We start from the raw sequence: 24,336 nt of genomic DNA, 5'->3' as shown, positions 1-24,336 counted from the left end.
ATGGTGCTACAATAATAGTTACAGTATAAAAGAGGCGACAGCCTGCAACCTAAAGGAAACTCTTAATTCCATTAGGAATTTATACATCAAACGAAAACCGTACTGAGATCGCTGATAGACGTATCCAAAATAACTCCGATTATAAGGAATGGGGCTTTTGAACGAGCGAAGCCCCTAAACTGCTTTGCCAAATAGCTTTTGCAGAGATGGAAGATCAGCTGGGAAAAGGTAGAGCGACAATTAAAAAAAAAAAAAAAATCCACAGCTAGATGAAAAATTAAACCCTATTTCGAGGGGCCGTTCCGCTGCGGGACCTGTTGTGCCCGGATGCGGCCCGGAGGGGCTTGGCCGGCCCCTGGGGCTCAGGGTGCCAGGAGCTCCACCGAGTTTAGGGAGAGGCGATCCCGCCGGGAGCGGTGAACCGGGGCGCCCGGCTGTAGGCGACCCGGTGCCGCGCCCGGGGGCTGCTTCTGTCCCGGCCATGCCAACTTTCTTCTGTTATAAACAAGGCAGGGCACTCCAATGCAGCTCACCGTTGCGCTGAGAATAGCGCCTTCATGCAGGTCTTCCCGACTGAGAAGTAAAGACTGAACAGAGGAATTCGAGCGTTTTTTTAAAATTCATTTATAATTTATAAAGTGACAAAATAACATACTATTATCCCCAGTAATATTTGATTTTTTACACATTCAGCTTGAAACAATTTTGATTTTAAACCATATTGCCTACAAAGATCGTATAACGAAGTGAACACGAACTTCATCTTCAAAACATAAAATACAAACTACTATTTAAGATCCCCTAAAATTATGCATGAGTAAACCCGTTACAGCTAATAAATGGCTCTGACAAAGTTGAAGAGATTACAAAATATCTGTCTCGTAAAGAAAAAAAAACAAAATGAGGGGTGACGACACCATCCCCGGCGGTCCCGATCATGTCATCACCTTCACGGCGGCGATGCGCTCGAGTACAACCGGCACCCACAAAATCCGATTTGAACGGGGAAAGTCCCCTCTCAAAGCTGGGTGCTGGAGCAATTTCTCGCCGTTATTTGTTCGGGGGGGGGGGGGGGGGGGCAGGCTGCTCAATCGCCGCGCCACCGGGACCGAATCTGGCGCCGAGGTTCGCGCTGGGAGGTCCAATGCTCCCTCCAGGCCCCGCTCTGCCCCAGTGAGGCTGGGGAGCTGCGGAATCAGGGGGAGGGCGCCCGGGGCGCTGCCTGTCCCCGCACACAGGGCACGTCTGGCAGCCGGGAGCCCGTTCCCCTCCCCGGCGGCTGCCGCCGTCCGCTACCCGCGGGGCTCCCGCACCTGCGAGCGGGCGGCGGGAGTCAAACTCGAGCCGAGTGTGACACCTACCTGCCAGCGCCGAGAAGCACCGCACCCGCGGCCAGGGCTGCGCGGCCGCGGATGGCCGCCCGGACCGCGCCGTCCCGTGGGCTGGGGGCAACGGTGCAAAACGGAGGGGGGGGGGGGGGGGGGGGAAGTGGCCGGGGCCAGGGCGTCCCCGCCGCACCTAGGGCCTTTGCCCGTGCAATCCCCGTCCCCGGCCACCGCACCTCAGCAGCAGCGATGCGGGCTAAATCTGGCAGAAAATCGAACTCATTAGCAAAGTTCACCAGCTGATTGCTTTGCATAAAACGCGACACTGATTGGAAGTAATTAGGTTAAAAGACGGGACTGCGCTTCGGGTTGATGTTTCTAACAAGTGCTTTTGTGCATGGCCCGATTGAAGCCTTCGTCTCCGGAAACGGCGTCCCTCCCGTCCCGGTGCCGCTGCTCCCCGTTTTCCTCTTAGAAAGCGTCAGTCCCTTTGAAAAAGGCTCAGGTGCTACTGTAAGGTCCTAAATGGATCCCCGCGACTCTTTACAGCTTGCGGGATTGCCGCAATCATGCACCTATCTGCCCGCTGAAAGAAAAGAGTTGGTTTGATTCTGTTAAAAATCTCATTTAAATATTTGCATTTTACAAAGGCGGCTGCAGTTTTTGTGTTTAAAGAGTATAACCTTTTTTTTTTTTTTTTTTTTTGCATTATAGCTCAGCTCACACCCAAGGAGAAAAAAAAACAACAAAAAACCCCCAAAACCCCCAAAAAACCAAACAAAAAAGGCATAAAAAATTTAAACTTGTATATATATATTTTAAAACTATGAAACAATTCGGAAAAAGACACAGAAATGTATATATTTATATTACGAAAACAACATTAATGCCTGTACAGGTGTTTTGATTTCATAATTTACTTCAAAGATACTGTATTATCAATTTAAATAATAAAAAAAAGCTACATTAAATATACAGAATAAGATTTAATACAAATCTTTCTTCTTTGTGTGTGTGAGAGAGCATGTCACTCTCTTGATTTTCACTTGGTTAAGACATTTCTGGGCAGTTTCCACCCAGCCATTTTCAATAAAATCTATAAACTTTTGGAGGGGTACTGGGAGGAAGGGAAAGGGGGAGCTGGTCTTTTTCTGTTTGTTTTCTTTTGGTAGTGGAAAAATAACTGCCAAAGCAATTTATTATTTCTCTCAATAAATAAAAAAAAAGAAAAAAAACCAAACAAACAAAACCGCAGTCCCAGGAGGGGGTAAGGAGAAGAAGCCAATATTAAATGTTGGACATACCTTTCTTCAGTTCGTAAGGTGAGTCTTTGCAAAGGTCTACCTGGGACTGGCTCCTGATCATTTTAGTGTCTTTAGCTAGGCTCTCGGCTCTGCTGAGGACAGTCTGGTTTAATCCATTGAAATGGGCGCCGGGGGCAGCAGCTGCTGGGCCGCCGGCAGGGTGCCCGTGCAGGGCCCCGAAAGAGCCGTAGTTCGTGTAACCGGGGTAGAAGGGAGCCGTGTAGTAGAGCGGCCGCGGCAGGACCGCCCCATTGGGGAACGGGCACTGCGCTGCCGGCGAGCGCGGCCGCGGCGGAGAGCGCGAGGGACCGCCGCCGCACAGCACGGCGGGGCCGGGGGGAACCGGCTCACCACCATTCTCCTTCGCCTTGTCCGCCGAGGTGGCGATCTCGGCCAGGGACCAGAGCTTGGGCTTGGCGAGGGCCGCCTGCTGAGGCGAGTGGATGACGGAGGCGCCGGCGCCGGCGGGCAGCAGCGGGTGGAGGTCAGCGGCGTGAGGCGGCCCGGAGGCGGTGGAGGGCGGGCAGTACGGCGGGGGCTCTTCGCCGCCCGCCGGTGGCGGCCCGCGACTCACCGGGCACGGCCCTAGTGGTGAAGCACCGGGCGCCTTGGAGGGGGCGGGCGGCCCGTCGAGCCGCTCCTCCGCCGGCTCTTTGCAATCTGAGTCGCTGAGGCCGCCCTCGGCCTCCCGAGGGCCGGGGGACTCCTGGAGGCGCTCGCAGCCCGGCGCTGCTTTGGGATCTGCCGCTCCTGAGTGGGGCAAAGGAGAGGGGTGGGGGGGCAGCTTTCGGGCTTTCCCTGTACCCCGAAACCCGCCCACCCACTTCGCCGTCCCCCACGACTATTCCCAGGCCCCACCACCGACAGTCCCGCAGCACTGCCCCCAGCTCCCCTGACTCGGGCTCCCGCTCGGAGGGTAAAGTGGGAGCAGACCCGTGGGCGCGGCCGCCGTGGCTCAGCCAAGCCCTCTGCCCTACCTGTGTCTGGCGTCCCTGGGTCCCCCTTGTCCTCTACTTTCTGGGGCTCGTCCTCGTCGTTCTTCTCCAGGTCGATATTCTCCTCTTCCTCCTCGTCCTCGCTGCGGTTCCGAGGGGTCCAGGTCATTTTGTTCTCCTTTTTGAGCCGCCGCCGTGCATTGGCGAACCAGGTGGAGACCTGGGTGAGGGTCATTTTGGTGATGATAGCCAGCATGATCTTCTCGCCCTTGGTGGGGTAGGGGTTTTTCCGGTGCTCGTTGAGCCAGGCCTTGAGGGTAGCCGTGGCGTCCCGCGTCGCGTTCTTGCGGTACGCGGGATCCCCGTAAGGGTAGGAGCCAAGCGGCGCCGCGTACGGATGGTACCCCAGGGAGCCGGCCATGCCCGGCGTGTGGTCGTAGGGCGAGCCCTGGGGAGAAAGGGGAGAGCGGCCCGGAGGGGTGAAGTCAGGCGGCAGCGGGGCGGCAATGACACGGCAAGGGCAGCTCTAGGGCCTGCTCGCAGCCCCCGTCCGCGCCCCGTCGCCTCTTCCCGGCCTCTGGCCCTGCCCGGCTTCACCCCCGGCCTTCCCGGGAGAACTGGCGGAAGGGCCGCGAGGCTCCGGCCCCATGAGGCCACCGGCTGCCTGCAGCGATCCAGCGCCTTTCTCCCAAACGCAGACACGGAAAAGCGAGTGGGCAGCGCGGCGTGGGGCGAACAACGGCGGGGGCACCCTTCCCTTCCCCAAGGCGCTGCGATCGCGGAGGGGCAACCTGCCGGGCTCAGGCGGCCGAGCCGGGCCGGGAGGCTTCTCTGCCAGGCCAGGGGCAGCAAAAGGAAAATAAAGGGAAGAGGAGAAAAGAAAGGAGAGAAGAGAAAAAGAAGGAAGAGCAGAAAAATGAAAGAAGATACTGTGAATCTCTGCCTAGGGGAGAAGCTGAACAAAACTTCGGGGGTTTGGGGGAACCGTGGGGCACAGGCGGTGGCAACAGCTCTGTGACAGAAATGCCCCGCGCCGGCTCCGCAGGGGCGAACGGCGGCGCAGTGCCCTGCCTGCTCCTTCCCTTCCCCGCGCAGTGCCCGCGGAGCTGCTAGCGGCCGTGGGATTAGAGCTTTGAAATATTTAAGCAGCCTAATTATCGCCGTGCAGGGGAAAGTTGCCTTGGTTTATCACCGAGATTTCTCCCATCGCCGGCCACTGCTGGGTCCATTCCCTTTTAAACCGCAACAAGCTAATTGTTGCGGGAACACGATTGCTGTTTCATTAAAAAAAATATATATATACTTCAAAATTTTATTTTTGGGGGGAGATGACGTGTGAAATGCGTCCCCGCAAAGCCCCAGCCCGTCTTTCCCCGGCCGTGCCGGCGGCTGTGCGCAACAGTGTGCGGCGGCACAGGGCGGCGATGCGGAAAAGTTGGGCACCAAGACAGGGAGCCGTGCTCCCTTTTGTCCCCGATACCTCAAAATAAAATCCCAAAAAAAAGGAGGCGCGGGGAAGGGGGGTGCAGGCGCCCGCGGGATGCCGCCGTGCCCGGCGCGGTGCCGGCAGCCCGGGGCTGCGCTTACCACGTAGGAAGTGAAGGCGGCGGCGGCAGCAGCGGCCGGGTCGGTGCCGTACTGGAGGTGGGAGTTGTAACCCGGTGAAGGGGCGGTAAAGGCGGTAGATCCGGCATAAGGGGAAAAAGCGGAGCCCGAAGAAGATCTCCCTAGTTCATCGGTCCTGGGTCCGGAGATCACGCTGGTGCTGTACGCCGGGCATGAGTAGAGAGCCAAGGACGCTGACGGCTGGTACAAGTAACCCTGAGGATACGACATGGCCAGGCGCACACATACACCCGGGAGCCCAAGCGCCGGGAGGGAACCGCCGCGCTGCCGGGCTGGAGCCGCTGTGACCGGGATTTCGCCGGCGCCTCTCCGCCCTCGACAGCTGGGGCAGCGGCGGCACCTTGCTCTGCGCCGGGGCTGCCGCTCCGCGCTCGCCTGCAGCCCGGCACCGCTTCCTCCTTTTTCTCCCCCCACCCCCCGCTTCCCCCTCTCCTTTTTTTTTTTTTTCCTTTCCCCTCCCTCGCTCGCTCTCTCTCTCCCTTGCACTGGGGGGCTTTTTTTTTTTCTCCTTCCTCCTCGCTCTCGCTTTCCGAAGGGTCCTGCCAAGATGCTAAGTTGGAAATTGCAGCTCCTGACGCCTTCTGCGCGGCCCGACGAGGCTCCTCCTTCGCGGGGTGTTGTCAGTGGAAGGACTGGCAGGACCCCGCTGGGCTGCGCGGCCGGGCCCAACCAGCGGGAGGGCTCCGCGCTTCCCTCGGCCCTCCCCGCGCTTGGAGGCTCAAGTGCGCCGGCTCCTGGTTTGCAGACACCGCCGAGCCGTTTGAGATCTGCCCCAACTTTCTGCATGTGCTAAATACCGCGCGGAGCCGCGCTGCGCCGGAATGCAAGCCAATCAGTATATGAAAAAAAAAAAAGTAGATATTTAATAAGATTTATTAGCCGCCCGGCTCCCCCTCTGCGTAGCCACCCCTCCTCTTGCTCTCTGCCCCCTGCCCCTCCCTCCCCTAAATCACTGGAGGTGGAATAGATCGGGGTGTGTGAATGGTGGTGGTACTTTTTCTAAACAAAAAAGGCGGTTTTCGGCAGGGAAGGGCCGCGCCGCAGCCAGGCTGGCAGTGCGGGGATGCGCGGCTGGCCGGGCGGGGGCCGCCCGGGGCTACCGGACTTGTTGCGGCGGCTGTGCAAGTGTCGCCGGGTCCGGCGAGAAGCGGGGGTTGGCTTCACGGGTGGCTTGGGGGGCCGCATGGAAGTAGTGGTTCCCAGAGCCGGTCCCGGAGCAGGGCAACCCGGACGGGGAGCGGCGGGAGGGGACGGGTCTGCAGGAGTTGTGCGGCTGGCAGGGGAGGGTTGCCCGCGGATTCTAAGATACACAGATACCTCCCCTCCCCGCCCGTGATGGGTCGTGGCGAAAGCAGATTAAAACCATATGAATCGGGATAAATCCCGGCCGATCAGGAGATGTAATCTCCTTTGATTCCACCAGATACATTTCCCTGCAGGAACACATCCCGGGTTATTCCCTTCTCGCTTGTTTCCACTCGCGGCTGAGGCAGAGCTCTGCTACCGCGGCCGCTGATCGTACCCTCCGCTGGGTTCCGCGCCCCGACCTGGCACCGGCGGTGCCGCACCCCCTCTCCCCGTCCATGCCTTTCCCGGGAGACGGAGACGGTTTAATTACATTTATCTTAGTAAATTTTTTAATCTTGTAACTTTTACATCTCCATGCCCTGAGTCCTCTCGACGCTGGACCCAGAGGAACGGAGGCGGAGACGCGAAGAAGAAGGCCGGGGCAGAAGCTCCACAGGTCGCCGAGGAGGTGGCACCGAAGCCGCTCCACCTCGTTCCCTCCCTCCTTCCTTCCCTCCTTCCCTTCCTCCGGGGCTTCGTCCCGTCAGCTGCGGCCACAGTCCCGCTGCCAAATGGCGGGACACAGTCTGAACCTTCCCGAGCAGCCCCGCTGCAGGGCGGCAGGAGGTGCCGGGCGCAAGACTGGGCGGGCAGAGACCGATCTCCCCGGCGTCTCAGCAGAGGATCCGGGCAGCAGCGGTGCCAGGGAGGGGCGCGGCCCGCACTACACTCCCCATCAGCCCGTGGTCTTGGCCCCGCCCGTCCCGGTGCGTGACTGGCTGTCCCGCCGCCGGCCGCGAGCCCTCCCCTGCTTCCATTGGCCCGGGTGGCTGTCCGTCAGCTCTGGGCGGAACGGGGTGTGAAGGGGCGGTGGCGGCTTGCGGCGCGGTTGCCGGGGAGTCCGGAGGCGGCGCTGGCAGGACGGCGAGTGGAGGCCCTGCGGGCCGAGGCCCAGCCCGGTCAGGATCAGCCCCGCTCCGCCCGGGGCGGCTGCTGGTCGTGTCAGGTCGCGCGGGGCAGGGCCCGCCGGTGAGGTGAGGAGAGGAAGCGGCGTGGCGGGACGGCGGCGTCCGGCGGAGATGCGGGCCCTGGCGGCAGCACTGCCCTGCCGTGCTGGGGCGCCCCCTGCCGGGCGGGCCCCGGCATTGCTCTGGCCCCGACGGGCAGCAGCTCCCGGGACGCTGGCGGCGCGGAGTAGCTCTCGGTCCGGTCGCCTCCCAGGGTCGCTGTCCTGCTGAGCCGGAGAGCGCTGCCGCGTCGGGCCCCGCAGTAAGGCGGCGATCGCGGGAGCGGCGTACAGCGAGGCTAGGTGGGTCTGGGCATCCTCCTCGGTGCGGCTGTCGAGCAGCGGTTTGCCTGTCATTTCCCTACTTTATCTAATTTCCCCGCGTTTTAATTTATCTTTATTTATTTTTCCTAACGTGGAAGCGTCGTTGTGCCGTTTTCTTAGCAGTCCCCGTGTCCCCGGTGCCCTGGCAGGCTCTGTCGGCGAATCCACGCTCCCTTACAAGCTCACTCCACACAGGTGTGCACTTCCACCAGTTTTCAGCGCACGGTGTCACCGGTGTTTGTACCGCGGTTCATTTCAGCTACCGCTCTCATGCACCGCGTTTCTTTTTCCAGTCAAAAGCATTTCTCTTATAATCCTCTGACAATAGCCCTTATTCCGGGAGGGAGGTATCATCAGCTAAAGTTTTATACGTTTAACATTCATTTGGTGTGCGAGCAGAATAACCAGCCCCTTTTCCTTGCGCGTTTCTTTGTAGGGAGAAGTTCTAACCATCTTCCCGTGGCATCTGGCTTTTTTTGTGAAGAGGAGGTAAGGTTAACGTCATGTAAAATTACCCTCTTTATTTCTGATGTTCTACTAATCTTGCTTCGTTTCGGGAACTGTGGTGAGTTCAGGCATACTTTCATGCACGGCAGCAGAGTACCAGAGCCGATTAATAAGCGGGAGCCGTAGGACTCTTGTGCCATCAAGTGTCTGTCAAACCAACATTCTCACCACATTATGCCACGATTATATTCTTTGCAGTTTTAAAGGGGCTGTAGATAATTATTCAAGATATTGAAACATTTAGTTTATCGTTCTATTGCTTTGGTTGTCACCTTCACTTTGTATCAACTTTGAGGCTCATTTCTTAAGGATGTCTCTATTTTCTGCTTTATTTGCACATTGATAGCTCGACTGAATGACTAGTCACAGCAACTTTTAACTCCCGTAGAGGCATACTAAAATGTGAAAGCTTAAGACTAATCTGCTTTGCAGGACTTTTCAGCCCTTTGATTGAAGGGAAATAAGAAGTTTGTTTCAAGATGCTTGTTTATGTAGGTCTGTCAATTTTTATAACAAATGTGTGGTGCTTCAGGATTCATTTGCTGCTTTTCATTTTTACTGCATTTGAAGGTATGGATAAGTTCTTGGTATCAGGTGTTTGCTTTGCAGCTGCCAATGAAATGATGTAAGTGCAAGTCAATATTAAAATTCTGTAATTGATATATTTTTCATCATAATTCCTTGGAAGCTAAACATTAATGCGAGAGAAGAAACATTAGCATTAAGTTCTTACCTAATGATGAGTAGGATTTACAGGCTGGTTGTGCACTCTTTGCTTTATTTAAATTAAAGGCTTGTGACTTTAAATTCGGCTTATATAAATGCACGATTAAAGTCATTATTTCTATAGCCTTCAGTCTTCTGGGCTGCTCCCGTAAAGCTGTTTAAAATGGTCTTTGCTTACTGTAGTAGTAGAGCTCCAATAGGGTTTTTGACGCAAGGAGAACCTGCATTTGAGATGACTGCATGAAATGTGGTGGCCCAAAGTGTAGCAATATTTGAACTTGCATATTAGTTTTTCTACATTGGTTTAATTTCCATAATTTCATTTAGGTTTTGCAAACATATGTGGTACAGCATAAAATAGCTTAATAAATTAGCACATAAACAGAATAGGGATCATCTGTGAATATTATCTTTATGGGAGGGAAAAAAGATGCAAGGTGATCTTGAACATAACAGTAAGTTGCATTTTTAAAGTACAGCCATTGGTGGGTTCTAACTGTGTTTTGTTTGCAGGTGGCTTGTAGTGGATGGAGTTAAACTTGGGTATCTTAGGTATGATACACCCTAACTTAATTACTTTAATAGCTACTTTCTGATGAAACATTAAAATATAACGATCCTGCTTTTATTGCAGTCTTTAAAGATCTAATCATTCTGGTGTGCGTCTGAGACGTAAAACTTAGTGCAAAGAGAGGCAACAGATTGGTTCCATCATACTATTTTGCTGGGTTTTTTTGAGAGTACTTAAAAGATTATGATGGATAATGCTGTCTTGCCAAAGAATGCCGACACAGGTGTTCATCATTATCTTAATTAAGATCCTGAGAAAATGTCATCTTTCGGCATGAATTATGAAGGGAGATGCATTAGGAGATCATTTCAACTATTTTATTTTTACATGAGTAGATGAGAAGGAGGCTGTTTTCTCAAAACCTGTTTAATATTTCTTTATCAGAATACCTGAGCTTAGACACTTACTGAGTAATTTGTTTATCTGCTTCAATTTATGAATATATTACCAAGATGTCATGTATGTGATATTAAAAGGAATCCTCTTTAAAAAAAAACCAACAAAAGATAATCCCCTTTCGTCTGTTGTGTTTAAAGGTGTCCCTGTAAACAAAACACTAAGACTCAGATGGCAGTGGAAACTGCTGCTGAAAACATCTGCTAAGAGGTGTTTTATAGAGTATATTTAAAAGTATTAACAACTCAGAGCAAAATAAATACATGTTACTATGCTTCTTTTTAATTAAGCATGAAGAGAAAAAGATTTTCTTTTCTCACCTTTGCACTACAATGGAAGTAAAACTAATTACATGCAAAGAGGAGGGAGTGGCTTGTGTTTTTCTATGTTAAATCAATACGTTATTAGCTGAGCAAGAACTAAAACAGTGCATCTAAAATACTGGCTGAAGCACCGTCAGTAAAACTTAGGGCCACTTTCCTGCAGGTACCTCCTCATCTGCGCGTTGCTGCTGGCTTCCCAGGGTGAAGTGCTGGGAGTTACAGGGCCAGTCTGTGCAGTGGAAGTGCTGGTGGCTTTTAGCCTAGGTGAATGATCTTGGGGAGAGCTCTGCAAGACACCCTCGGCTACTCTCTTCTTTCTTCTGCCTGCATTTATTATTTGTTACTATGCAGTCTGAGACCAAGGTATAAGCTCACAAACACCTAGAATAACTCTTCTGTGTTTAGCAATTGGGTATTAGGTGGCTTAGATAGACTGTTTGGGGGGGGGGTGGTGGTGGTGGTTTTTTTTTAGCAAGCCTTTCTATGTAAAATCTCTTTTTTTTTTTTTTTTTTTTCCCTGCTGAAAGGAACCTGATTATCAGTCTGAGTTCCTTTTTAAATTGCATCAGCAAACCTGTTTAGTATGTGGGATAAAACCATACACAGAAGCACAGCCGGCAGGACTTTTAAGCACCTAGTTATTGTATTGAACTTGTAACTCTAAAGACCTTGAAATATCATGGGAGAACCTGAAAAGGTATTTCACTTTTCTTATAGTTTCCTGTAGTTAACTTAAACGGCACAATTTGCTTGAATTTGTTGGCATAATATGGACTAAGTTAAGAATGTCTTTAGGGTTTATTTTGCTTAAAGTTCCATGGGCATATGTAGAAAATAGACTCTCCTAATCGTTGACTTTAGTGGAGAAAATTTAAAAATGCTCTCTTTCATGTCTAAGCAAGTTTTTCACTTAAAGGAAGACACATCTACTGTTGGCTCCTTATTGTGAAAGAGGAGCACCTCAGCAGGAAGGATGGCTGTGGCTCCCCGTGCCATTCCGTGGGACATGCATGTGCCCATAGCTTTCCATACAGTGTCAAACTCCCTTTCAACTGCAGGTGCTGCAGCATGATGGGAGCTCCCGTAGCTGGAATGTGATCTCCAGTGTGGGTGTTGGAGGTGGGTGACTTTAAATAGCAGTGTTATGTAAAAAGGGGTTTGTGTTTTATCTACTTTACTTACATATATTTCCAGTCCTTATGACCGGTATTTACGAGACCTCAGTGTTACCTCTCTGAGAAGACATGTAAAGCTGGGTAGCCTTCGTAGTCTTACACACAAAGAATTTTTGTTTTAACAGCTCATAATTTCTGATTTTTATTAGAGTTTCTTCGTTTCTGTCCCTTAATGGGGATAATGAAGATACAAGTGATGCTTGAAGCTGCTTTCTGCAGATTAAGGTTAATGTATTTGTAAAGCCAGAATAATATTTTAGTATTTTTTGTAAGTATATCTCATTAGGAAAAAAGCAAGCCAGTCAGACCTTTCAAGGTGAATGCTGATCATCATAAAAGTTTACTATATTAACAAACTTGTGACTGATCACTCTCCTACTCCTCCATAGGGAGATGCTTCTTCCTGAGCTATTTTTTCCCAGCAGAGCAAAACCTATCTTTTTCTTTCCATAAGCACATCTTTTTTCACAGTATTTCTCAACATTTCTATCACAGATCAAGAACTCAATGTTTACTTCTGAAATATTCTCTGCTGACATCCACAGAACTTTTTGTGCCCTTCAGATTTAATTTTATATGGAATAATGAGTGGTGTATTATGTAGGTCCTGTTTTCAATTAAGCTGTATTAGGTAACTATGCTCTTCTTTCATATCTCATAGCAAAGTATCAATATCCAGATGGCAGTGTGCTGGGATAAAATAGCTACAGGCTTGGCTGCTACTGTAAAGCCAAGAACTAACATGTTAGCCTGTGTGATAAATAAAACTGAGGTTGCGGCTCTTGGTGTATTAGAGTTGCACTAAATAATGCTACAGTGCTGTTTATTACTGGTTTCATTGGATAATATGCTGCTATAAAACCTGCTTGAAGCTTTTATTAAGAGTACTCTGTCATTATAAAAAGGTGCCTACAACTTCTTTATGGTATTGACAGTGCAGGAATTACTTTGTTTGTGCTGACTTCCTGGCTGTTGTCTGGGGAGGGCCTTACGTTCTCCCACCTTCTGTAGGTATTAGGATCCATAAATGCCTCCTGGGAAGAGAATGGCTCTAGAGCCTATGGTTCAAAGGGTATTTTAAAGGTATTTTTTTTCTCTTTGCTCTTTCTGAAGTTTATTTCAGTTTTTAATTTCTTGCTTCAGTTAAAATTCAGGTGATGTTCTCTGTGGCATAAACAATGCTACTGTGTCCCTAAGTAAAATTTAACCTTAGCCCACCTGGATAGCTGTCTGAGAGGAGGCTGCAGAAGGGTGAAGACACTTTTGTACTGGGTAAGATGATGGGAAGACTTGGTAGTAGGGAAGGATCTAGGAATCTTGAATCACAGACTTGTTTTCTTGTTCCGTTTCTGGCACTCTCTGGCCCAACTCTGTTCCTGTAACCTCTGCGCCTCTGTTTACCTAACTGCAACCCTCTGCTTTTCTCAGAAATGTTCAGATTTAAATTGGTGCCCATACATAATTTGTTAGACTGTTGTGCTTTTGAGCAAAAGCAAATTATTAATGCTGTTACTGGTTTGTTAGCTAAATGCCATTAAATTTCCATATTCCACAGATCTTTGATGTCCGTAGGCACTTGTTTGTGGTGCATCTCTCCAAAAATGCAGAACTGAACTCAAACCAGTGTGATGTGGTACTAATATGGTGCCTGTGGGATTTAACAAAAACAATAGATCAATGAGTGAAGAAGCCCTTGCATTGTTCAGTCTGTAATCCTCATTTGTGAGAGAAACCTGCTATCTAAATTAGTGACAAATACTCTCTTTTTGTTCTGTTTTCTTGTTCTACATATATCCACTTTTTGCCTTTACAGGTTGCACTCAAGAGCAGAAGCAGCGAGGTCCACGATGGGAAAAATGAATCCAGCAGTCCCTCCTAACTTGTACCCACCTGAGTGCAGGAAGAGACCTCATACAAAGCAAGAATGCATTTGGGCTTGTGGCTCTTTTTAACCATATTTAATCCAATTCAGAGTTAATGGTAAGTAATTTGTCTTGTGTATGCTAAGATTCCTTAAATAAGGCATTACAGTAGTGTCACTTTCCTTTGTAATTATTGGGTTCTGTCTAACAGGATGCATAAGTAATATTTCCAGATACATTAGCTTCGGTCCTATTTCTATTAAGAAAATCATGTGGTGCAGATGACAATCATTGTAACAATTGTTCTTCTTTCTTTTTCATCTAGGTGAGCTCAGTGAAACTGGCCTAAGCATTGCTGAAGAAGGGAAGAACAGAGTTGGAAGGCAGGAGCTATTTCAAAGCAGGATTCTTCTTTCTGTAACACTCAAACATGGAAACTTTACAAACTTCATTAGGTAGAGTATTGATAATAGTGTAATATGAATAGTATTGCATGATATAATATTGCACTGCTTTATTCAGTGATCATGTGCAGCTGCATTAAATAAATGTGCATACACTAGTGGCTTAAATGAATATTATGAGAGCAGTAAATCAGAAAGGTGGATACTAGAGGAAATGCTACTAGATTTTTTTAAGCCAGTGTTTTTTTTTCAGCTCTTTCCATAACCTTTAGTTCTTTTGTTTCTTGAGAAAGATGAAATGAAGAAAAATACCTTTTCATTCAAGAAATTGAAGCTAATTCAACTGCTTAACCAGAAAGACTTCACAGTCCTCTTAGCTGCTGCAGTATCTTAATGCTTTGTCCAGCAGAAAATAGCACTTGTAGTGCTGACCTATGAACATAAGCATCTGTAGTGCCACAGCATGTGCTGCTCTTTCTTCTTAGGGCTTCCCTTGTCAGAGCAGTTGTGAAATGTCTGCTGTGGCACAGCCCTCTGAGACCTCTCGCATCTAAGGATGGAATTTGTGAGTCTTTTTCTATCTGGAACTTGTGGGAGCGCCCTCCTGAGTCCAGTAGTTCTCAAATATTGCAAGAATAGATCTGACAGTGTTGTCTGGGAGATGTGACTGGCTTAACTATTATTAACATTTCTTAAGTGCCTTACGATGGAGGGGAACAGTCATTGCCTTCGTTTTTACAAATTGGAGAACTGGCATGTAGGAAGAATGGATTTCTTCTATCTTCTGTGATTTTTGATGCAACTAATTAGGTGATTGTCATGAGATATAACAACCTGGCTCAGGAGAATGGCACTGGGGAAGGATGCCGATATGTTCAGTATGGCACACTGCTTCTCCCTCCAGAAACGCCTAATGTAGTAAGCAGGGTCTTCCCTCCAGTGAGGAGATTTAAAAGGGTTGATGAGCCTGAGGCTGTCTCTCCATCAGATAGCTTCATTATAGATCTCTTCCAGGGAAGAAATGAGGTACTGCAACTCGTTTCTAGGAGCTACTCTTGTTTTTAACGATTACTCACTCTGCCTCCTCCTGCTTTCTTTCACAATAGAGTGGCCTTTCCCCAGGATAAGCTGATTCACTTCACGGCTGGCATTTGCAGTTTTCCTGCACTTAGTTAGCCTTTCAGGCAGGAACGGTTTCTTCTGGGCTAGGAATTTAGTTTCTCTTTAATAGTTTATTTCGCTAAGAATCAGAATCTGTCCAGCTGTTACAAACAATAGTTGATTTGATGTGCATCAGTAAAGAATTAGAGATGTGTGTTTTCCATATAGAAGATAAAGAGTCTTAAAGCCTGCTTTAAAGGAAGATAAACCTTGGAGAGCTTTACTTGGATGTACAGTATCCCCTATTCTTTCATTTTTAAAAACAGTATTAAGTGATTTTTTTTTTTCAAGAAAAGAGAAAATAATTTAATCTTTTTGATTGCATTTTTTCCTTAGTCTCACAGTTGTAAGATAAATGTTCAGAAATATGAGTTGGTAAGGTTAATGTGATTAAAATGAATATGTGATAACAGGTTCTGCATGTTAAAGATTAAGAGTTCAAGTTATACACTCTGGAGTGAAATGCTCCATGAGCATTGGGGAATTTGGTTTGTGCAAAGAGTGCAGGCTTAGGCCCATGGTTGCAGTTGAACACTTTCATCCTGTTTGCTGCTTTTTTATCTTGACTGATCTGCACACAAGTTTCTCAAACACCGTAGTATCAGGGTAAAAATGTAATGTGGGGGGACAGATAAGGAAATAATTTCAGGCCAAAAATTGGTGTAAATATAGATTAGTTTTACACAAATTATTCACATTTACAAAGATCAGTTTATAGCATTTTGACTGCACAGTAGTTAATTCTTTATGTATAAATTGAGCCTTTATACAGATGTAATTCCATATACAGCAGTTAATCTCTTTGAGTGCAAGTTGAAAATATATTATAAATTAATTTATGTAAGTTATGACTTTCTGCAGTACTTCAAGGTGGTTACCTGCACTAAAGTTGAGTCTGTATGTGCTTAATGAAAATTAGATGTGAAATGTAATATGTAGAGGACAAAGAAGCATTGAAATAGTTACTGCTCTTAAAAAGACAAAGGTACCTCAGATAATTCTCCTTTCTTAATCACTTGAGAATTTGATGCGTAGTTCTGTTGTGAGCAGCTTGGAGTGAACAAACTGGAAATATTTTAGAAGCAGTGTTAGTATGGAATATTACTGCTCAACTTTTGTGAAGCCTACTTTTCTTCTAAAATGCTTTTTGTTTTAAGAAGCTAATTTATAGACAGTCTTCCACTGGTCAAGAAAAGCATCTTGGACTTTGGTGGAGAGACAAGCCTAGCTATTAGATCTGTGAAATTTGCTAATGTTGCAACCATTTAAATCAAGTGTTTGTTTACATAACAGCAGTGGTATTTCTCTTCCTCTTCCTTGTGTTTTTTTCCAACTAAATGTTAGGAGTGGTAGTTACAGTGACTGCTAAGTGTTTAAATGATAACACCATTATGTGAAGTGATTTTTTGAAATGAGAGATTCCAGCCAAGAATTACATCTGCTCTCATCTCCTTCAAATCATACTCTCTGGCTGTGCAGATTATGATTGATTTGTTTGTGACAGATTGCAGGAAACAGTCATTGATTTTTCAATATTTTACCTTAAAATTATTTACAGTTGTAACCAAGGGGAGGTATTTCCATGGGCTGTCAGCCCCTGAAAGACTGGGATAATATTCCCTGCTCCCTGACAAGACAAATTACCCGTAATGAGTGCAGTAGCTGAAGGGTATACTTTTATTTTAAAATATGTCAATAACCCCAGTGACTAAACGAATATTGATTCAGCATAATGAAGCCTGAGTAATGTGAAAATGAGCTCTTCAAGGAGCATGGTAAAGACTTTCTTTTTAGCTTGTAGCAAGAAGCTTTTCATTCTTTACTGTTAGGTAGTTGAAATGTGCAGTCTTAAACAAGTCATTGTTAAGCAGTAGTAATATGCAGAATAATGTAAGAATAGAACTTGAGGCAGGTTTTTTTTTTTCTTTTGTCTTTCTTTCCCCTCCACCCCAAGTTCTTTTTCTTCAATGTGTTTCAACAAGTTAGATATTTAAAGAGAAAAATACAGGTTATCTAGGGCAGAGACAGAATTACTATTGGGGTTAATGTCTTTTGCAGTAGTGTTTTTCAGCCATCTTAATTGGCATTATTAAAGTGTATTCTGCATATATGGCTATGGAAAGTATTTAAATAAACTGTGGATTTAATTTCATACTATTGATTTCTTAGACATACTGATGTGTGTTCTCTGTGATCAGTCCAATATTCTTGTCCTTTAACAATTTAGAATAGCTGGCTTATGAGAACCTAAATGTACTATGTTATAAAACTTAGTTACCATAGTGCACATTTTTCGTTCCAGTGCCTTGTAACACTGCATGTTTCTTACCAAATGAGAATTTCAAGTAGTAATTCATTTAAATTACAGCAATTTATGCAGTGCCATAGGTGTGGTGTGGAAAAGCATTTAATAGATTAATATGGATGTACTTCAATTGTTCAGGGTAAGGATTAGATTAAAGACCATGTTGAGGTACAATTTTTTTAACATTAAAAATACTGAACACAAAAAAAACCCCTGTCATTTGAAATGATCAGTTTGCCATTTGTATTCAAGAGCATTGTGCAGCACTTGGGAAGGCTCTGCAAAAGCACTGGGTATAAATAGCTGTGTAATCCAGACATACACAGAAAGATATTTTCTTGAGGTGTTTGTGTATAATGTGTCAATTATGAAATAATGTCATAGCCAGAAGCATTTAGTGAGCATGTTTGGTCAGGAAAATGACTTTCCTTATTTTCTGAGGGCTGACTTCAATTGCATCCAGCTAGCTTGTGAAAATCTTCAGAAGGATGTTTTCCTATCAGCACACAGGTGATTTTATCCAAATGTCATTCTTTTAGCACCACTAGAAAGTATTTCAGGAGACACTAGAGAACCTGTGGCACTGAGAGTTAAATGGCAACCCTGGAATGTGAGATATGTTACTTGTTTTAATTCGTTAGTTTTCAAAAAAATGAGATGTACATTTGAGCAGGTTGCAACTGTAAATAATTGTAGGTTTGAGAGCGTTTTTTGTGCAGAACATCTGGGATTCGCATAATACTAGAGAACTGTTAACAGTGAGGGAGTAATAACCTCAAATATACAGCAGTGACAACAGGAGAATTTGGGGCTCTTGTTAAATGTTACCCATTGAACCTTAATTTCCTGCTCAGTGGTGTTTTACACATCCAAAAGTCTCTGCCTGTTCTCTTTGTTTCTTTGGCCAACAGCAAGAGAATGGGAAGGGAAGGTCCCTTTTGATAGCTTTCTCACAGTAGTGAGGGAGAGGGAGACTGTTCAGGGGTGAGTGCCAGTTCTGATGCAGACTGAAGGGCAAATAAATATTTTTTTTGACTACGTCTCCTTTTCCTGAGTAACACTGCATGGTACCAAACTGAACAAAAGCGGATACTGCTGAAGATACAGTTGACAGCTAAACGAAAGTGGTCTCTGCTTGCAAGCCATTTGCTTCTTTCACTTGCAACACAGGTAATATCTCTTGCATTGCTTTTTTTCCCCAAAACAAGTTTGCTTATTAAATACCTGCCTGCCTGGCATTCTGTTTCAGGCCTCAACTGAGCTGTGTGCTTGGCAACATAGCAAATGGTGCGTTTTTTTGGCTGCAGGAAGCTGACAAATGGCTTGCAAGCTCTGTGGGTGATACTGGAGATTGCTGGTGGTGGTACCTTGAAAGCTCTTAAATTTATTCACACATCTCTCTTTTACTGTTAGAACTGTACAATTTCTAGTTCCCTTTTAGGTGACTATGGAGAAGAAAAAACCCAACAAAACAAACAAGAATCCCAAATAATTAATCAGTTAAAAGTTCTTGTGGCATTTGGGATCTCCTGGGAGCAGAACATAAACCAAATAGCTGCTGAGTTGGGTAAAAATAAAAGCAGAAAACATTGAAATAAAGGTCACAGGTAAGCACAGAGTAATCTCCTCTGTGGCAGAGAAGAGGCTGTTGGTAAATCATGAAGGACTAATGTTTAGGAGTCCCTTGACACTTGGGGACCTGCAGGTTTTGACCCACTTCAGTTCATTTGAGATCTGACATGAAGACAGTCACGTCTTCATGGTGATTTTTCCAAATGTCATTCCTTTAGCACTGCTAGAGAGTATTGGTATGTTGTTGTAGTAGGAAGGTGTTAATGGTGTGGGTGATTTTGTGTAGCAGTTCAGATCTGTATACCTATTTAATTGTCAGATTCCACTATGAATAAAGTAGCAACCAAAACTGATAGTTGATTTGACTTTTTTTTTTTATATATTTATTCTGCCTCAGTGTTCTGTGCTCTACAGATAAACTGTAAACTTGTTTGAGTTCATTGAAGGGGTATTGGAGGGAGAAGGGTGTGTAAATGTAGGTATGAAAATTGTGCTTACTGGCTAAGCCTTGTTCCTCCCAGTTTGTTTGTTTGAAATTGAAGAGCTAGTATGTGATGGAACTTGAATCAAGAGAATTCATTTCAGTGGGCAGGCAGCAGAATTTAAAATTCACTAACATGGTTAGTTGAAGCTCTGTGCTCTACACATGTTGAAGTTGTTTCTTTTTGTTTAATTTATGAAATTGCTTATGAAATTGCTTTTATCGAAAGCAATTTGATAAATTGCATATATTTTAATTTTATAAATTGCATATATATTCCATATATGCAGAACATTCACATTTTCTTGGAATGACCACATTATGTACTAAAAGCTCCCACTAAATTGAGATAGTATGGTTAAAATCTTCTGTATGGTGATTCATGGTGAACTGTTAGAGAGAGGTAACCCTAAAAGAATATATGGAGGATCAGGATGCTTTGAAAATCTTACCTAACTGCAGTGGTTAAAAAGGCATGGCTGGCTTAATGCATCAGAGTTTAAATCTGTGTTTGGAATTATGGAAACAAGTTGAGAAACATGAACTGAATTGATTGTTTATAATTTTCCTTTGTAAATGAAGAGAGAAGTTGTATTGTGTTTTGCTGTGGCCTTTAAGGAAGGTCCACAGTGTCTTAGTTTTATTAACTTATCTTTTAATATCAAGTGTCATTCCCAAAATGAAGTAATGTCCTTGGGCTGGTGGCAACAGGTGGAGTTGCAGAATTCATAAATAATTCAGAGGACAGATAAAGGATAAAGAATTTTTCTTTTTTTTTTTGTCATTTGAATCTTTATTATATGCATGCATTTCATTTTAGATATGGCATCATCTGAATTCATTCAGTATGATGATTGCACTGACCTGTCATACTTATTTTGATATCCCCTCGAAGGACCATATGCTCTGTCCTCAGCACGAAAAAGGATGCAAGATGCTAACCAAAAAGGCAGCTACATTCCTGTGGGGATGAAGACCCTCGCTTCCTGTTGTCATGTCAGTAGATGTGCAGCTGCAGTGCAGTTGTTAAGTCAGGGCCATGACTAAATGGCAGTGTAAAGGTGGAGGAAAGGGCAAACCCCCTTTGCATCAAGGTGGTGTATGGCATTGAAAGCTCAGCTGTCACTGAGGCCAGTTGGTGTGAAGAACCTGCCATGTGGAAGATGAAGAAGATTAAAGCCAGCTAGAAATCTGCCAAGGTGGAGGTCTGCCATGGTAGCTTTAATGTGGGAATACAATTAATTACTTAGCATGTTGGAAGTGGGGTTGCCGTGCACACAGCCTTCCAGGGATGCATGTGAGTTAGTCTAGTTGTGCAAGGCTCAGGGATTTTTCTTTCACTAATCCATGCTCTCCTTTCATCTTAAAGAAGCTGCTTGCATAGCCCAGCAAATCTCGGATAATGTTCCTTGGGAAAACACATAGTTGTAGTTTGCCTCTTTGCTAATTCTGTTTAGTTGTTGCATCTGGTCCTTCATTGGATTTGGTGATACGTTTCTGTGAGCAAGTGGTGTATTTTCTAGAAGTTACAGAGAAATCCACTGGTTTCGATTTCAACCATGTTCCATAAGTAATGAACTGCATGATGTCTGATTCTTTCTGGCTAATGCACTGGCTGGTGTTTGCAGTTCTAGTTGGTAGATAACAGGTCCTTGTTATAGTTACCTTTGTATGCAGTATTAATGTGATAGGATGCAACCCAAAATATTTTTATGGTATTAGGTGTAATTGCAACAGTGAGTGGTGATTTGTATGAAGTACATGGTCCATTGGGCTCATGCCAGTGGCAGAAGGAAGCCAATTAAGTGCAGGTTAGTGAAATGCAGTAACTAGAAGTTGTGAATGTGAATGATAACTATGCAAAATTGTTTCTTTTCTAGATCCTGCCATCAATGAGTGAGCTTCCCTGAAATCTTCTTATCAGTTACAGATGAGAAGGGTAACAAGAAGGAGGAGTGCTTAAGTGGTTTTAATGACAGTTAATTTCATCTATTTATCAAATGACAGGTTGTCTTTTTTCCTCAAAACTTGATTGTCATGACAAAATGCTTTTGGAAGTCATCCTTGTAAAATAAAACTGACAATTTTGGGGCTACAAAGAGCTATTGTGTCTTTCTATACAATGTTGTCATTATGGTAAACCGCTGGAAAGTCTTTATTTTTGAAGTGATTTAACTTGCATACTTCATTCATTTATTTGAATGCCTGTTGAATACCATGTGAAAAGTTTCTTGCCAGAGTTCTTTTATTCAGTGGAATAGTTACTCTTACAATGTTCAATTTATTATTGTCTAAATTACTGTTGCCTTAGCCTCCTGCAAAATGTTTCTTTTTAGTAATTCTTAAGCAAATAAGGAATGAATGAGGTTTTGTCCCGTTCGTGTTTTGATCGGCATGTTTTTCCTTTCCGTGAAAGCATCTTCAGTTTTCAGAATGACAGTATTACAAAGAAAGGTGCTTTGCTTTCTTTTCTTTTCTTGCTTTTTCCCAACAGAAAATGCGTTTTGTGCAATGATTTTTTTTTTTTAATATGTAGACTGCCAAGACACAGTAACTGGAAGGAGAAACAGAAGCTGTTGGGAATGTCATGTTATGCCAAATTAAGAATTATTAGCTCTTACTTTCTGTGCAATCTCTTTGACTAGAACTCGACCTATTGCATCTGGCTTATACTTTGACTCTAGTGGAACTAATGTGTCCTTGGAGTAGCGTTTTAGAGTAACTTCAGATTCATGTTTTTTTCACAAGTCTGCTTTATACTGCTGGAAATAACTTCAGTAGAAGGCAAGAGATACAGCTTCCTATGTCAGCAGCTGTGCTGGTTAAAGGGGGAGGCTTCATGCACGCTTGCTTGCACACTCTCTCCCAGAGGTTATTACCCCTGCTATGGAAGCAAGCTAAACTGTTTCCCTGAGCACACCCCAGCTTAGTTCAGCCAGAGTTAATCGTGTTATCAAATATTAGTTAACTAGCACCCTGGGTCTTTTTGATGAAAGGGCAGAGAATGCACAGACTAACTGCACAGCCGGGCTGTCTGGGAAGGGTGATGTGTTGTCAAAAGCATTCCTGAAGAGCTGGTCTTGGTGTAGTCTTTTCAGCAGATGCAGTTACATTGATAAGATGTGGTAATAATTGTACGTGCTAGAAAGCTGTGCAGCTCTGTTATGTATCATATTCATATTTCAGGGGCAGAGGATGATATAAAATAAACCTTTGCTCTTTGACTTACTACTTGTGTGTGCCAGTTAGAGTGGAGAGAAATGGTGTGAGTGCATGTACGTGACAGGACACCTATTTCAGGGAAATATATCTGGTGAAGGTGTGTGAATGGTGTAAAAGTTTCCATTACGTAGAGAGCACACTGTTGTCCTTTGCTCATACAAGAGACTGTCTTTACCAGCACCTGCCTTAGAAGAATTGTTTTCAACACATGGTGTCCTGAGCTGCCTTTAGGGAAGAGGGGCAACACCTCCTGCTGGAGAGACCACCCCATCCACTGCTGCTTCTCTGTCCAACATTGCATCAGTAGATGCTGGCATATGGTGAGCTCTTGATGTCCGCCATGCCAAAAGCAGAACAGTACAGATGATCTCTAGTACTGAAAGGCATACTGAGTAAAACCAGTGCACTAAACAGCTCCTTCAACACTGATTCTTCTTGTGAGACGGCTGTGGAGTGTAGGTGCCTTCCCACAAATGGCTTGGGCATACAAAAAACAAGAGGCTTTCTGATCTGTCAGGAACCTGAGATCAGCAACACTGCAACTCTTCTTGGGGCACAGCTAGATGAAAATAACTTTGTTCCAAAGAAAGGACTGAACCTTCAGGTCGGTTGGCATTGCATCCAGAATCTTTTAACTGGCCTCTCATTTGCATATGTAGGTGAGGAAAATAATGTGCTATCTCTGGAGAGGAACTCATGTGTAAGGGGAAGGTGCTCCTTTGCAAGCAGAGAACTTTATTTATGCTCATTTATCCTCAGCAGCACTGCCATATTGCAGTGCCTTCAGACTGGAGCCTGCTTCTGCCTTTCCCTGAACTATGGGTCAAAAATAGTGACATGAGAAGAGGCATGTTGGTTTTGGGATTAAGGCTTACAAAGAGAATTTTGAATGGGCACAAACTTAGAAGTCACTACCATTTTTAAATCATATGTAAAAATTAAGTAGATACAATACGACAGAGTGTGAAACCTAGTGCTTTTCTGCCAAGGTTTGAGTTAACTTGGCTATATACCGCTATGCGTTTTGAAGAAAATGGACTCTCTAGTCAAACTCTTTTTTAGCCTTGTTAGCTTATGCTTGCATTGCAGTGCTTGATACTTGCATAGTTAAGGAGGCAAAGCTCCATTCACATAGTTTCCAAATCCTCCTGTTGCCCCTGATCCAATCTATGCAGTTCTATAGTGAAGTGGATGCAGCTCCATGTGTGAGAGCTGTGCTCTGTGTCAGCAGCTGGGGATCGATATCCATGCCGAGCTCAGAAGTGAGGTACCTCCTCCAAAGGATGGTCAGATAGCTCCTCTGGCCATGAACTAAATGAAAACTAAATGAAACAAGCCTCCACAGCTGTTTGAGGCAGTCCATAATTTGTATTATTTTATCTTAATCTGGACTATTGTAGTACCAAGGTTAAAATATTTAATGAATTGCCTGTGATTGCCTAATAATCTTTTTGCCTGCTTAAGTGGTAATACATAATTAAGCCAGTATTGCAAAATAACAGCTGTATGGATATAAAATAACAGTCATGGATATGTTATGCCGATGAATAAAATTTTATGTCCAAGCACTTAAAATGATTAAATACTATAGTTAAGACTGTCATACTGTTTATCTAGTGTTAAAATGAAAACAAAACACCATTTCAGAGGAAGCAGATTTTTTTTTCTTATAAAGACTCCAAATAATAGGTTGGTTTCAACTAGACTTCCTGGCTCTTCAGTGATTGCTGTGTTCAGCTGAATCTATCAGGATCCCGTGCATGATCATATGTTTGTTGTTTTAAACACATGATTTCTGTGTATGTTCTCCACAAATATGTGAGA

At 45.3% G+C, this 24,336-nt stretch overlaps 1 protein-coding gene and 1 long non-coding RNA gene across 3 annotated transcripts; one reads left to right on the top strand and one right to left on the bottom strand.

The window, feature by feature from the left end:
- Positions 1-1,612: 1,612 nt before the first annotated feature.
- IRX5 (iroquois homeobox 5) lies at positions 1,613-5,986 on the bottom strand. 2 transcript variants are annotated; one of them, XM_062609136.1, is made up of 4 exons: positions 5,152-5,986; positions 3,607-4,012; positions 2,630-3,379; positions 1,613-1,911 (listed from the first exon to the last, which is right to left on the bottom strand). In XM_062609136.1, exons 1-4 carry the CDS (start codon positions 5,974-5,976, stop codon positions 1,901-1,903), a joined length of 1,992 nt encoding a protein of 663 aa, XP_062465120.1. In that variant the 5' UTR covers positions 5,977-5,986; the 3' UTR covers positions 1,613-1,900. The 2 variants fall into 2 exon arrangements, with proteins under 2 accessions (XP_062465120.1, XP_062465119.1); XM_062609135.1 differs by lacking the exon at positions 1,613-1,911 and having other exon boundaries at positions 2,120-3,379.
- Positions 5,987-7,732: 1,746 nt separating this feature from the next.
- Positions 7,733-21,391, top strand: LOC134158824 (uncharacterized). The gene is made up of 5 exons (XR_009962930.1): positions 7,733-7,786; positions 7,906-8,296; positions 13,319-13,485; positions 13,693-13,822; positions 21,171-21,391. It is a non-coding gene; the product is annotated as an uncharacterized LOC134158824 (long non-coding RNA).
- Positions 21,392-24,336: the final 2,945 nt, after the last annotated feature.

This window comes from Pezoporus occidentalis, unplaced genomic scaffold (genome assembly GCF_034315485.1).
Source record: "Pezoporus occidentalis ecotype Australia unplaced genomic scaffold, CSIRO_AGI_Poc_V1 ctg135, whole genome shotgun sequence".
NCBI lineage: Eukaryota > Metazoa > Chordata > Aves > Psittaciformes > Psittacidae > Pezoporus > Pezoporus occidentalis.
This window is presented reverse-complemented; position numbering and strand designations above follow the sequence as displayed.

Excerpts from the sequence above, each read along its gene's own strand:
- IRX5 (XM_062609135.1), bottom strand. The coding sequence starts at position 5,976 with ATGCAGAAAGTTGGGGCAGATCTCAAACGGCTCGGCGGTGTCTGCAAA. Across the intron at positions 4,013-5,151 it reads CCGCCTTCACTTCCTACGTG|GGCTCGCCCTACGACCACAC; the intron begins GTAAGCGCAGCC and ends CTTTCTCCCCAG. Across the intron at positions 3,380-3,606 it reads CCCAGGGACGCCAGACACAG|GAGCGGCAGATCCCAAAGCA; the intron begins GTAGGGCAGAGG and ends TGCCCCACTCAG.